Source organism: Buteo buteo, chromosome 5, assembly GCF_964188355.1.
Source record: "Buteo buteo chromosome 5, bButBut1.hap1.1, whole genome shotgun sequence".
In the NCBI taxonomy this organism is placed as follows: domain Eukaryota; kingdom Metazoa; phylum Chordata; class Aves; order Accipitriformes; family Accipitridae; genus Buteo; species Buteo buteo.
The window spans coordinates 49,348,045-49,363,928 of record NC_134175.1 but is presented as its reverse complement, the minus strand read 5'-3'; the positions used below and the strand labels follow the sequence as shown (position 1 = coordinate 49,363,928).

General features: G+C 38.4%; 1 protein-coding gene across 1 annotated transcript in view; it reads right to left on the bottom strand.

Annotated features, from left to right (window-relative positions):
* Nucleotides 1-298: 298 nt before the first annotated feature.
* Nucleotides 299-15,884, bottom strand: part of KYNU (kynureninase) — a 58,343-nt gene continuing 42,757 nt past the window's right edge. Inside the window, exons 11-14 of the mRNA XM_075029380.1 lie at nucleotides 7,159-7,211; nucleotides 5,559-5,644; nucleotides 1,987-2,217; nucleotides 299-586 (exon numbers count right to left, since the gene is read on the bottom strand). Coding sequence (XP_074885481.1) covers nucleotides 434-586; nucleotides 1,987-2,217; nucleotides 5,559-5,644; nucleotides 7,159-7,211 — 523 coding nt within the window. The 3' untranslated portion in view covers nucleotides 299-433. The remainder of the gene's footprint in view (nucleotides 587-1,986; nucleotides 2,218-5,558; nucleotides 5,645-7,158; nucleotides 7,212-15,884) is intronic.

The window sequence follows — 15,884 nt, the reverse complement described above, 5'->3', positions numbered from 1 at the left end:
ACCATGTACTTTAAATAGAATTGATAAATTAAAAATGTAAATTGGACTGTATCTTTTAACAGTTGGTGATTTGTCTATTTTCCACTTTTTATTATGCATCATTTTTATAATAAAGAAGGGATTTTTTTTTCATTCCTGTTCTAGTTGATAGCAATTCTTCCATGCTTCTCAAAGCTAATGTAATAAAACTACATAAAATGTTTAAGAAAAGCCCCATTAAAATATACAAAGCATACTAATTCATGAAGTCAAAGTCAAAGCAGAGTGGAAATATGAGCTTTAATAAAACTATGTCTGTTGTAAATAACTATTCAAGCACAGTCATTTTTTTGCAAATTGCATGGGATATAGCTCAGTCTACTTGAAGCAAAGAATTGCTCAGCGGGATAAATGCATCTTAGTCAGAAATAGATTAAAAGATACAGCTGAGCCATCAATAAGAACCAGATAGCGCAGTATTGTTTGCTGTTTGTTTTGAAGATGTAATTGCAGATCCCAGGATTTCAATAAATCTGTGCACATCATGGAAAGAATTGTAGAGAGGAACTGGGGCAACACGAAGAGCATTTGGTTCTCGCATGTCACACTGCAAAAAAGAAAGGGAACGCTTAGTAAATTCAGGTCACTTCTTATTTATCTGTCAGACTACATTTTTAAACGTCATCCTTGTCTTCAAGGAAGAATGACTAGACTGACAAGGGGACACACGTAAAAACTTTGGGACCCCCAAGAAACTACTGTGAGGAGCATTATTGGGAAGAACATAACAAGAAGAGTAGTGTGTTGCCTAAAAAAGGATGCGAGGCTCAGGATGGGCAGGACTCTAGCGGTGCCATTGAAGGGCTCCAAACCAGCTACGCATCCCCATAATTTACCTTAGCACCTATAGCAACCCATAGTTGAAGAGGTACACAGGTGACAAAAAAGCCACCACAAAACAGAAACGTGCCAGTATGATAGAGTGTCTTTTACTACAGGTACAAGTAATGTCTCAGGGCTTGCAGTATTTTTCTTCCGCCCGTCTGGGAATTCAAACATTTTGCTGAATAGAATAATCTCTCATATTTGAAGCATATTACTGCATTGCGAAGACAAGCCAACAGTGTAAGGCCCCATGCCCTCTTAAAAGCAGCAGTTCCTGGAATTCCCTGGCAGCACCAAAACAGCGGCATATTTAGCCTAGAAGAGTTGCCCTTTGGGGACACACAAGTCACCAGCAGAAATAAAACTCATATATCACTTATATGGCATTACGCTATCAGCCTCACCTCCCAGCACTTCTAAATCACCAAATGTATAGCCTTAAATTTAGCTTTTATTCTTTTTGAGCAGTGCTCACAATTAACCATGCCTTTACACGGCACTGCCGTTCAGCAGCCTCTTTTTCTGAGCGCTAAAAGATATCTCTAAAGAAACAACAGCTTTTTAATTCCTCCACCTCGATGCCTTGCGAAGAGCAAGGGTTTGCTCACTGGCAGATCAGGAAAGGGGCTGGTGGAGGTTCAGAGCTCCTTGTCGTCAGACAAGCACCCTAAATAGGAGAAGCCTTGTGCAGGCAGTACGTTGCACTAGACAGCTCTGACATATTCATATTTTTGTTTTTCCCAGTGATTTGGGTTTTTCTTTTTTTTTTTTTTCCCCCTATCTTTCCTGTTCAGACCATCAGCTTCAGATCCATAATGTCTCCCACCATAATGCACCCATAAAGCAGCTCTAACCTCAGTAGTGACTCCCGGGTGCTAATCACAGAACTACAGGAAATAAATCAAGAAAGGACAATATACAGACTAACAACTTATAAAATAACTCCACTTATTTGGTTATTTACACAATTAAGGATTGAAGTAGCTATGTAAGCAACTTTCATCATTCCCATTCTTTTTTGGCCTTATATGAGAAAATATTTGAATAAAAGCAAAATTATTACTTTGTTATGGTATAGGTTCACAAAAGAGACCATAAGAAGATGAAGTTTGATTTACTCACAGCTACTCCTCTCTTCTCCAGCTCTTTAAACACAGATTTGATTGGAAGGGAAAAAGATAGCGTGAGTTGGCATCCTCTCTCCTCAATCTGAGATGGCGTGATTATTTTTACAAAGGGCTTCTCTGGATTTGTTTTATCCTCATTGTAGTAATGTTTTATCAGGTATTCCAAGTAACCGGTGAGTAGAATGGATTTCCTTCTCAGTGCTTTCATTGTAGTTTGACCAAAAACCTATAATAATTTTAAATCATTAGAATGGTAATGCATTGCTATAGAAAATAAAAAGGAAGTAAAGAAGACTAAAAGGGTAGCAGATTTCTCTACACATTATCACTGGAATCAAGTGGTAATCTCACACAGACATTACACATAAACATGGCAGGATTGGGCTTTTGAAAACACAGGATAATGTTATTACTTTAGATAATGAAAGACATTTCTGTCTACTGTTAAAAAGTTTTACACACATCCATATCGGCATAAATGAACTTGCACACAAAAACAGTTTGCTACGAGAGCATTCATTTGCATAGCTGAAGAGGATCCATAAATTCTCTATACATGCAACAGGGCTGCACAAAACTCAAAATCACATACAAGTTTTTCCTTGTATAAACCTCAAGTAACAAAATCAAAGGGTCCAGACTGAAATGTCATGACTGATCTACAAATTCTTGGCTTTGAAAACACAAAATTTATACTAACTTATTGACTTTACTGCTTTAAGTACTGTACAGGCTTCATCTCTGCTAGTCCACGTGAAGAAAAAATATTCACTTGATTCTCGTTTAACAGCTCTATGCTCTTACACAGCTACAAGGACTGGTGAGTTGCAAAACTCAAAACATCATGAGACATGCAAAAGTGATTGCTTAAAAATGGCAGTGCTACTTTGCCGCACAAACAAGAATAGACAATGTTGTGGCAGAAGAGTTTGGGAGCAGGGGAAGGCAAGACAGCTTCTGCTTGTGCTCTGGAAAGGCTCAGTTACAGGGAATAATGGAAATTGTGACCCCGGAAACAATTTACCCTTGCCTTCCTCAAACCCTCCCTTTTCTTCTTCCCATGCAAGTAGCTTCAGGGAAAAATTACAAGATATAGACAGGCAAGTACCCGATAGTCACTTCCAATCACTTTCTGGCACATAAATGCAATATCACTGCTCATGGACGATTATGTCTCCACTGACTGCAGCTGCAAAATCAGAGGCAAGGCAGAGGTCCTGTCTGAAAATCCATGGTCTTCACTCTCAAGAAATCACTGCTCCACATTGAAGGAGTAACACTTTTAAGATTGCTTATATCATAACCTGGAAGAGTGTATAAAGAGGTAACTGCGAAATCCCACTCAAAATACAGCAAAGTCTGGTTTCCAGCAGCACCTGGAAATCACTCGTTCGTAGAATATCCCAAGTATTACTTGGTGATGCCGTCCCAACCACGAGATGCTGCACAAACCCAAAAGCCCCTACGTGTGTTTTCTGTGGAACAAAATATGGCTGCTGTAAGACAGGCTTTGCACGGAGACAGAAATGAATGTGACAGGGACCAGAGCCGTCAGCAGTCAGTACTTGCACAGGTCAACAAAAAAATCAGGAGGTGCTTCCCTCACCACGCAGGCAGGCAGAGCATCCACACGACTATTCGGCACATTACTGGAGGTAAAATGGAGACCTGCCTCCTGTTCCTCTGGGCTTTGCAGCAGTATGAGGGATGGATCTCCTTAGGCTGCATGCAAAAATCTGTTTGCTCAGGCTTTGTGCAAGGAATATTTGGCCTCCTGGGCGAAATTTTTTGAAAAAGATCTTTTAAATGTGGCTGTAGAGCGCTCCCCTTTTTTCCCTAAAAGGGAGCAGCTACTGCCATAACAGTCACTTTAAGCATTATTGAGGAATAACAGCCATTAACACTTGCAGTTTTCATTGTTTCCATTGGAAACACTGCCTTCTGCTTAATGTGTCCCAGTGAAGGTGGCATGCAATTTCACTAGCCATCTCTTGCCAGACATGAAAACTACTCTGTTTCCCACTGTATTAGAGCAATTAGCACTGGGAAATCCTGGCTGTGCCAAAAGGTAATGCAGGCACGGAAAGGGGAGGCGATGGAAACTGCTCAGCCCTCATTGTTTGAGGCTCCCTGCAGTGGGCTAAACGACATCAACCCACACAAACTGGAGCACTGACAATCTGGGTCATAGCAGAATAGCTTTCAGCTTCTCTCGAAGGTCACATAAAGTTTAAAAAAATATATTGGATGTTTAAGGACTAACAAAATAAATTGTCAGATGGAACAAGAAGCATCGTTGTGCCCTTTGCAGTCCTTCAGCGTTGCGTGTAAGCCGGAGAGCACACAACTGGCGGTTTTCTGACTTTGTTTGCTTAAGATACTGCTTTTTCAGTAAATAAAGAAGAGGGACACACAGCCTATGGACATTGCTCTTTATCCCAGCATCGGCTTTGCCGTTACACTAGCATTAATGGAATGCTAGCAGAAATAAATTTCTCCCATTTACGCTGGTGGCAAAACCTTGTTAACCAAGGCTGGCTTGAGAAGCAGCTTAGGAAAAAAATTTAATAGAGTAGCATATATAGCATATAGTAAGGAAATCTATGTAAAACTATCCTTTTCAGCCACCAAGACCTAGAGCCCTGAATTTCAGGGGCGAACCATCCATAAGAGAAATGCTGCCATGTCTCGGTATGAAACGCAGCGTGATAAAAGGAGTTTGGAGAACAGCTACATGCCTTCAGACCGGGCTGATTTGTGCTCTCCAAGGCGGACCAGAGGGCTTTCAGCACACGGCTCACACCTTCCCAGAAAGAAAGGGATTAGCTCTGTATGGCAGAACCGCCCTTTCCACAGCCACGGTCTCAGTGATTCGTATAGAGACAGGTCAGGGATGGGGCTCTGCTCCTTTGGCCACCAGAAAACTAATGAGGCCATGAAAGAAGAAACAGTCTGAAGCTATACCACACTCAGGGATTCCCCTTTTAGGATGTGTTCACAGGCAGCTTCTGTCTTTTCTGTTTGAAATCAAAGGGACTACAGCAGATGACAGGTTCAATTTAGACTCCAGGACACCCAGTGGCCGCATCCATTTTCTTTCATAAAGGAGCTAAGTCTCTTTTGCTCAGGGAAATAGATGTACAAGCAACTCTGGATGCAAGTTTTCAGTTACGCCATTTCTTCGTAGGAACGTCTTGAACTCATCCTTTGCACGAGTTGCACTGAGGCAAGCTCTGAATATCTCTACGGGAAAGTCACTGTTTGTATCGAGCCCCAAACAGCCGGGGCAAAGCCAGTGCCAGCGGTCGGGCTCGGAGGTGCAAACCCCATCTATACTGGGGTCCAACAGCAAAGTTTGTGGGAACAGTAAAGGGATGAGTATATTTATTAAAGGCCTTGGTGTCTTAGGGTCATTGGGGTTATCTTGTTTGGTTTTAGTCGTCATGCCCCCCTTCACTTTTCAACTATTCTGCAAATTTTTTTAAGGGAGATAGCAATAATACACGTAACATTAATTTAATGTTTTTATACTCTTAAATTCAAGCTCAAAGTCAAGCAATTACTTACCTCTAAACTAGCTTGCAGAGCACAGACCAGTAAAATTGGAGGATTTGATAACCGAAATCCATTAATTCCCTTACTTAGTTGTAATTCTGGAAAATGAATAACTTATATTAGTGTTTTTGATTTCTTCCTTTTAAAGGATTGGACCTTATCTTGAAGTCTGTCCTCACGCAATAAAATATTTCACTAATGTGGCCTGTAGGAATCAGTCATTAAAAGGAAATAGTAATCTATTCACAGCTAATACTTTTAACTTCGAGAGAAGCCCAATTTTATCCAGCAGAAGACCTCATTAGCAGCTTCATGGGAACTAGAGAACTGCAATTAATTTGTTTAAATGGTGTGTGTTAAAACCACCTTTACACTTGAATCTCTTTGAACACTGGCACAAACCAGAGAAATTCCGAGTCAGCAGAGGCACGCTCATGCGGAGCCACGGTGCACGAGCAGGGAATCATGTTCCTTAACTTTATTAAACTGACGAGACACATGGGAGACCGCATATGCGGCTAAGTGTAGCTTCAGGCCACGTAGAGAAGTTGCATAGACTTTAGGCTGTGAAATTTCACAAAATCTATTTAATAAATCTATAAAGCCTTGCTGTAAGTTCTGTGTCACCGTTTATATTTCATGCTCCAGCACCAGAGCGAGAGGATGCTGCGGAGGCAATGTTTTTCACGCACAGCAGACTGGCTAATTTTATAATGATCGTTGCCCAACCTCTCCCCTATAAACTGCCCATGGAAATGAATAAACAACGTTTTTCTTCTTCTAACAGTATTTCAAGGCAATTTGTGTCTCCTGCTGGCTTTCCATAGTGCCACTCTCTTACATTTGGTCAGAAAACAAAGAGCAGACTGAGGCTATTAGAGAGGTGTTCTCCAGCCAAAGTCCCATCAATAGGCCCTGCCACAGAAAATTAAAAATATATTAAAACCAAAACAACCAATCAAACCAAAAAGCTCCTTTCTCCTCCCGATCCCTCAGGATATTCTCTCTGCCATACTTTAGAATGGAGCTGAACAGCCTAGCTGTCAGATTTGGAAAGGAGTCCTCATTTCACATTGGAACAATAAATACTTAGCTACTTCAGAGCAGGTTTGGTTTTGTCTTACAACCCATCCTTCACTAGTGCAAGGAATTTGGAGATGCTGAAACATTAGTGGTATTTCATGACTTATGTCAGGTTGCCTTACCTTTATTTATATAATTTCTCATTAATTCCAGTGGAACTAATCCTAAAGTAAGATATTACCCAAGTGAATGATAGCAGATCCTTGCTCCTCAGAGACTTACAAGTTTAATTCACTGAGATAATTTGAAAGTTTCATCCATATTCTATATCTGCAGTTTGAAGGTATTATTTCAGCAAAATGTCTACAAGCAGACAGTCAGACCCATATGCCCAGAGACCAAATTTATTCCCACATGTATTTTGTTAACTCCATTGCATTACATATTTGGGATGAGTTTAGTTTAATACCTTTAACATAAGTGATGGAATGCAAAGTTCTATCTTTTCTACTCAAACTACTATAAAAGTGAAGCTGGTTATACATAAATACATCAAATAAGATAAAATAGAAAGTGCAGCAATACATACTGTTTTCCATGAGGAATCGTGTTTTGAAGTCATGACCCCACCAGCCGATTAGCCTAAGAATTTTTAAAGAAAGTAAATTAATAGCTATCTTGGTATAATATCTTTTAATTTAGATCTGAGAGCTAAGAAATATATAAGTAAGATTAAGACATATATACATTTCTAACAATACATTGTATTTCTAACAATGATATAAAAATGCAATAAATTCTATAAATAGCTAGCACTAAAACCTTAATATTACTATTTGGGTATTTCTCTTTGACTACTAATGATAAAATGGACCACATCTTTCAATTAACTATTGATTTCTAACAATATCCATTTTGTCTGAATTCATTTCACAAAATAAAAAACAGAATGGAAATATTTCCACTGTTTTGTTCCAAGGCATTAAATTCAAACCTCCATACCCCTCCCCCCTTAAACTTAATTTAATGAATGCTGAAAGCTGAAAGGTGTTATAAAATCTGACTTAATTTCACCAAGAAAAGGGGTTAGAGATGGACAGCAGACAGACAAATAGAACCTCAGAAGAAGGATTGTGCAAGCATTGCCTTTTCCTTACTATGAGGCAGCAGTGTGAATTCTGAGTAAACTTTTCTTCACCTGAACCAAACTTATTATTCAAAAAACCTTCTTTAAAATGAAAACCAAACCAGTTCAATCCAAAAATGAGGGTTTTTTTAAGATGATCTCCAGAGAAAAAAATAATAATTAAAGAGCAATTACTTTAAAAATAATTTATCCAAGCTTGTACATTAAGTTGACAATAAATTTTTAACCCATATTTGTTGAAAAATATGCTCAAGGACATAGCTATAAACAGTTTTCCAAAGCAGCTGGATGCACTGGATCACCTACTGCCCAAGGCACCACAGATAAACTCAATATTGCAAAATCAAGCAGTCTCTTCCCACCTCCCTTGGTTTCTCTACTTCTTAACTCAGTATATGGTAATATCAGTGACTAAAAACGTGAGTACTACTTGAAATTTCCCGTGTATCAATGTTATTACAATATTAGGAAGTGACCGCCGCAGACTCCTTCCTGACCTTCTAAGGTCTCCAGGACTGGATATATTGAACACCATTTCTTCCAAGGCTTTGCTCAGTTTTCTCTGTGCCAGGTAGCAGAGTTGTTAGGCTGGCAATTGGTAATAGTAATAGTAAAATGAAAAAAAAAAAAAATCTATAAGTAAAACTCACGGTAGGTTGGCCTTCCTGGAAGTAAACAAGGAAAAACAGACATTGCCCCTCTCTAAAGCAGGAGCACTTCCTTGCAGTATGCTTAAAAGAGCTTAGTTCTGCAGAATTAAGACCACATTTGAGTTAAAAACTTGTTATATGAATACCGCATAGTGTAAAATAAAGTACTTTGTATTTCTGTATAACAACATAGGTTTTATGTTTACTTCCATGAAAGGCTCTGAGCTGCATCCAAACATAGTGTATACAAAAAAAGCATGCTTTTTTCTTTATTGCTGCATGATGTTTTTATTATTCTAAAACCCATGAAAATCAATAGTGCAATATACATTCATTTTAAATGAGATATTACATTGCCAAAATGAATATACCCCAAATAAAGTATAATGCAGCTTCTGCCCAAGTGACTCAGTTACTGATGCCTTGAATCATAAAGGATATTCCAGCTATTTAATATGAACTGTATAATATATATAGAACATTTTACTATAAACCCTGAATACTGTATGTTTCTACAACATAATATTAATGTCAATGGCACATACATTCCATGAATTCCAAAAGTTTTAAAGAGAAAAAAAATCCATGGGAAATACAACATTTGGACTATTAGTCTCTAGCAAGGAGAAAACAATACTATGTTCTATTTGGACCACATCCTAAAGTCAAAGACACAATAAACATCAACCAGAGTATTACCCAGATAAAGCCTGATGAAAAGCACTCTGGTTGCATTTTGAATGCTCAAAACTTGCTAACTCTGAAGCTGGCTTAAAACCAGATCTCTGCTGCAGCACCACATTTGCAACTTGGAAACTGAAATTTCAGAACTTTTCCAAAATGACAGAATGAAGGATTTTTTTAAAGACAGTTTTAGCTGTCTTACCCTTTCCTACCATAACTTTGACAATTTGCTTTTTCTTTTTTTTTCTTTTTTTTTTTTTCCTCATTTTTGGCTGTTCTAGAACTTCAGAGGTGTCACTACAGGATGTGCACTTTGAGGCAGCTCTTGTCCTACAGTCTCATTGATCTAATGGTCCATATGGATGTCACATTATTTGACATTTAAGTTGACAGGCTTCAAAGTGTGGAAATTAACAAAATCTTTACAAATTAGCAATTTGCTGTTTACAATTTTCTGTGAAAATTTTGAAATGAAGGTTGCCACTGCTGTGCCAAATTTCAACCTGTTATGATGGGAAATAGCTAAGGTGTTAAACCCCAAACATAAGGCTTTATAAATGCTCGCTAAAAATAATAGGCAATAAAACTGCACATTAAGATACTGCAGTAAAATTTCTTATTAAGGAGTCGTTGCTCTGCATGCAAAATGAGTATTTTGAAATGCAGTCACCATTTTGACTATTCCTGCTTCAAAAACAAAGGCACCAAGATCTAAATTGATTTTGAATTCCAAACCATAATCTTTGCAGAGCGCATAATGTGGAAGACTTATATGATGTGCTGGGGTTTAAAAACACCTTAAACTTGTTAATAACAGGACTTTAGAGTTACATCCTTTTCATTGCAGATAAAACCCATTCTGCCAGTCCCAGGTACCCGCAGCCTCCCAAGGCTGCTCTACGGCTGACATCTCTCCCTGCAGTAGCAAAAGTGTACGTGAAACCCATTGCAATCACGAGAAAAAGGACAGTAAATTAGCACTGAATCAGCTGTGGGGTTTTCTGCGAGGTGTGCGTGTTCTTACAAACCCACTTCTATAAGAAAATCACTTTTTAAATAAATAACACATTGTTCTATTTTACGCCTCAAATAAAACCCGTGTCCTCATGGTTTGGTAATGCTGAGACTTTCCCAGGGAATTCTGCAGCTTTCCAGTCTATGCAGAGAACTAGTTAAGTGTGCCACATAAAATTTAAAGCAAACTGTTACTAGCTCAATTTCATGACACAAGTAGGCATATAATGAAATATTGCTGAAAGGTATTCAGATTCCTTATTTTTACCCCAAAATGTTCTCTTATTTTACAAATCAATGAACAAAGATTTGCTGGGTTGGAAAATGACTCCAGAAAGGAACAGTATCCTCTCATTTAGTCATACTCTCTTTAAGTGCATTTACAACAGGGAACAATCCCTTCAGTAAGTATTTTTATTTAGCTCATTTTCCTCCTTCATATCTGTCTGCATTAGACTGAAGCGCTGGTTGTTCATAACTTGAGTCATCTCGTTTGTAGTTGCATTAATGATGCAAGAGTGCGGGATATAATGATCATGATGTATGTGCAGTGTAAACATCAAAGAAGATCCAGTTAAAGAACACAGAAAAAATACAAAAAAATTCCTTTGACCTTTGCTTCGAAGTTACAGATGATCATGCTACTCATTTATAATTTACAGCCTGAAGCAACACGGGTCTCATTTCCCTTCTTGGCAAGAAAAAAAAAAAAAGAAACTCTTGAGTAGTGATACAGAAAACAGGGAAATACTATTAATGTGGCCCAACTTTTACAGTCCAGAGCAATGCACTGGAAGTATCCTGTCATTATATTGTGTGAGAAATAATTTCATGTCCATGACAAAGCATGTTGAAAAGCTACAACAGGAATGCAGTGTGAAACTAGTAATACTTTATAGTACACTAGTCAGCTTCACTGGGCATGGAACAGTTTGTCTTCTCTCTGTTATCAGGTCACAACGCTATCTAGAAATTTAATATTCATTACTTAGATTATATCTATATTAGGAGCATATACCAGCAAAGCATGCTATGTTTATGGAACCATGGATTAAGCTGAATCATAGGCAATTTTGGGGCGGACTCTGTCCGCAAAGCAGTTGATGGAGCTGCTGGGTGGCAGCTGAGCTCTTCATTGAGACATCGCTTGATTTTTGCAAAAACTTCCAGGTGTTGGCAAAGATTTGCTTGAGTTTTCGTGCTGTTGTTCTAGCTATGAGTAAGAATCAGCTTTGAGGAGTTAATGAGACCTCTCCCTGCTCCCAAATTTTGTTACACAGAACCGAGGCAGATATTGTGCTATGTCTGCAAAGGCAGCTTTGTGCATGAAAAGGAATGAAAGGGCCAATAGTAATCGCTAAGCTCAGGGTTTTTTGCAGTCCTATATGTCTATGACACAACTGGCTGGTTGAAGAGCACATCCATTCCCCGTGCTTTACATCTGTATATGAATCTCCAGCTCAACTGAAAGTTTAATTCCAGATCTCGAGGTGCGTTCCTCCAGTGTCCTGGGCTCCACGTAGCACAAGACGGATAGAAAAAGTAGCCAGGACTCAGGTTCTGAGCAGGAGCATCTCCTAATTTTGCTGCACTCAGAGGGCAATCCCAGAAGCCAAACTTGTACAAAAAGTTGTAGCACTCCCTCAAAGCCACCTTACTCTCACCCAGATTTACAAACAGCTCTCCACAAACTCTGAGCATGGACCTGATCGCCAGGCTCAACAGCTGCGGCACAGTCTTTGCATTCTACTCTGCATTAATTTTCTTGTAGTTCTCTAATTGCAATTTTTTTATATGTTTTAATTTCAATTTTTTATTGCATTAATTTTATTGCAAGTGCATGAGCATGATCATGCTGCCTTAGTTTCAATGCCAAAATTCAGAATAAATAGCAAGAATAACACACACACACACATACACTGCCCACCCCCCACCAAGAAAACAGACAAAACTGCTCATTGCTTTACACAGCATATTTTTGGCTCACTGACTAGAGTTTGAGGAGTTTCAATTTTCTTTGCTATCACAGACTTGTCTGATCACGGATGAGTCATATAGTCTTTCCATGCCTCAAGCCCTCATCTCTAGAAATGCTGCTTAGTACTGCCCTAACTCTCCAGTGAGGAGTGGTGAGAATATATTTCTTAAAATGTTTTCACATCCTTAGTAATGAGGACCATGTGAGAATGGAGAAAAAGATTTCCTTGGAGTATCCTATACTGGATTTTTTGAAATACAGATAGGGAAAGGGGATTTGGAGGTAATGGCTAAGGCCACTGATATTTTTTTTTTTTCCTCTCAGCCTTTCCCCAAATTATCCTTCTCAGGCTCAAAAGTTGTTTCCAGCATTAGGTTTCTGTTGAGTTCAGAATTTAGTATTTTTCTTGATCCATCTCATCTAACTGGCACTTATGTCAAGGAAAAAAAAAAAATAATATCAATATTTATATTGCTTAATTCTACACGTCTGTGCTGAAACAAAACTGAACCTCAAGTGGATGGACAATGTTATTCCACTGCAACGCCATCCTCTCTGTGCTGGGCACCACAGCAGGGTCCTGCTCTGACCCAGGGCTCCCCTGTTGACAGCTCACTGGAAGGAAGAAAAATATTTCAAACCATATTTAGTGCGGTCATGAGGAGTCTGTTTAATCAAAACAAAGAGTAAAATCAAAGAGTGACTCCCAGTTTCATCACTGAAATGCAGAATTCAAAGATTTTAACCCTCCTGTGTAGGTGAAATTCTTCATATACTGTGACGCTGTTGGTTATGGAGTGTACGTCATAGCATATATATATATATATATATATGGGCCAGGATTTGCATGGGGGATTAAAGGAGTTAGCAGCTAGCCCCTGTTAGACTTTAGCAATATTTGGGAACCTATCTCTCACTGTCTCCTTCAGAAAACCTTGCCAAGATTGCCAGAAGCTATATTTAAAGCTTTGGTTTTTTTTCTTCCCTCATATCTATTTAGATATCCTTTATCCCAAATGGTGAGATTGGACTTCTTTCATTATTCTCTTCTGTGCAACGTCTGTTGTTAATTTTAAGTAGGATCTGTTGTTAGAATTTGAAAAGCTTTTGAAGCCCAGGTAATTATTAGCCTCAGACTTCTGTAGTTTTGGACTTGCACATAGTCTGATGGTTTTCTTACCCTTTTTAACTTCTTACAAATGTTTCCTAATTATTAAGCATATGTGACTTGTGAGCAATGCCATACATTATTAATGGGCCAGTCTCTTAGAACTCAGTGGAAAAAATCAAAACTCCTTATGAAAAGTTGCTACTGTGAAAGTAGTAACTTTTCATATTTAATATCACTGAGGCTTTACTTTGTCAAAAGACCAAAGTAATATAATTGTATTAGAAGCTAATAGCATGACATTTTTCTTCTGTTAAATAGCTTGCATTTTCAGTACCATCTAAAATGAAGACATTTTTTCTCCTCTATTTTGAGGCTTGTCTTGGTTAAAAAATAGCTAAATTCACTTTCTGCCTGGCAGCAAGTTTTAACAACAAAGAACAAAATCCTGAAAACGGTTTCATAATCTAAACAGTGACACTTACTTAACTATGCAACTGCAGCTGGTGAAATTAAGAAATCTCTAGATTTAAGTAATCATCCCTTTTCCAAAAGTAGCTGGGCAGCTCTCAGCTCCCTGAGCTTTGCTGTTTTCTGAGGTGGGGAATTTAATGCAACTGTTGCCACAATTAGAGAGACTCTTGGGTGAAAAACCGAGGCTGTTTGGTCAATCAAGTGCAAGGTGATTTAGAGCAGATAGGTATTTGAAGACAGAGGGTACACACGCTCTTCTCGAATTGATTTTTTCCTTGTTAGTCTTTTAGACTCAACACAAGTGGGAATACACCAATTTCAACATGTCCCTCCATATTACCCCTCCAGGTCAAAACAAAAGGAGATTGAGTTCGCTTTTGCAGCAGGAAACAAGTTGCTGTGATCAGGGCACGAGAAAGAGAAATGGCTGCAATGCTGCGAATCCAATCAGGGCCCCTTGGAGTCGCACAGAGCTCACCGCCAAACCTCTAAGGCGCTCGCGATGAGGGATGATAATTTCATTCGCCATGATCAGGCAAAAGAAAGGTATGATCAAGCGGCAGACAAAATTGGAGCCTAAATTAAATCCCGGGAAAAGATCTCTCAAAAAACAACCCCTCTAAGGCTAATGAAGTTGAATTAAAAACTGTTAAATCAGCTTACGAACAACTATTATCACAAAGTGCTCATATATCACTTCCACTAGCCAAATATCAGATATATGAAAAGAGGGAATACAGCCAACAGTATGTTAGCACATTTAGTAAGGGGAAATCGAATATTCTGCCTAACACCAGAAATTAAAAATCAAGCAGGGAGCCAATTTACTCATAGAGATATTAATAAAGTTCTCAGAGATTTTTATAAAGTATTGAATAGTTCCCAATTATATTATGGTGATAAAAAAAGCATATTACATTCTTTGAGAATTCAGTAATTTTTTTCTAGGCTGTTTCAAATAGATTAAATTAAATGAGAAGCAAAAGCTACAATCCCTCCTAGAGCTACTTTTAAATGTGAATTTTGACTTAAAGGAAACTTGGACAGTTTGATTGCCATGATGCTTTTACTGAACTATACAGTCTCCTAAATCCCTTGAATGAATCTTTGAGGGGGTGATATCTAGATGGATTTCTAAATAATATATGTAGCTGACTGAACTATAATATAAAAATTTTAAGATCTGGGAAGTTGCGCTTCCTCGGGTCTTTGTTGTTTTTGACTACAGTAATCACAATATTAATGCAAGATCTTTATCATACTAGAATCTTTATTAGCTAAAATGTAAGAGTTATCACCTCTGCTCTTTGCCTGAAACAAGAAGCAATCCACGTTAGATGAGACTTTTTTTTTTTTTTTTAATGTCAGTGGCTGGAAATAATTGAATTCAAAGTTCCAAGTGCCAGCAGAGTTGCCACAGAATCTAGTAGTTGTGTTACAAAACATTTACTAACACTAAGTGATATTCAAGGAGAAAAGAACTCAAATGGAGTTTATTGAGCTGAAGTCTATGACATGAAATCATTAAGGGAGAACAGAAATGGGCATCTCTCAAAGTTATTTTAAAGAGCCTCTCATCAAAAAGTTGAAATTTCATCCATCACTAGAGAACATGAGAGAAATATGACTTAGGCATCTTTCTTTACAGGGCTGCAGTTGCCCTAATTTTCAGTAGCACATAAACTACAAGTATTTTGGGCCCTAAAATATTTGACATGAGATCAAACGTTAGACATGAAGTCCAACACTGGTTTCAGGAACCTCCAAGCTCTTCCCACTGCAGAAAGAAGTGAGAAGCCATCAGATAAGGACACTTATACAGGCTTATTCTCGTGTCACAAACTAACCGTATCTGCAACCCTGACCACCAACACACACTGACCAAACTTCTCTGCACTTGCTTACAGTGAGTTGCTAGAAAGTCAAGTCAGAAAACTGTCAATGAAAACAAAGGGATGGTGAAAAAATAGATTAGGTTAGGAAATTATTAGATTTTTGCTCAATAAACTGTACCCAGCTAAAGAAATTAATAAATTTAATAATTTTTTCACTTTGAGGAGCTGTTTTTCATGCCATGGGACAGAAAGAACCTACAAAGTTCCCAAAATAGTTGCACTGGTGTGATTAGGTTCCCAGTTTGATGCCATGCCAACTGAGAAACTAGGAGAAGGAAGGGAAGAGAAAAGGATACAGTGTCCTTCCCAGCATCTCACTGGAAATTGCTCTTCAGACATGAGCTCTATATTGCTGTAGCTGCCCT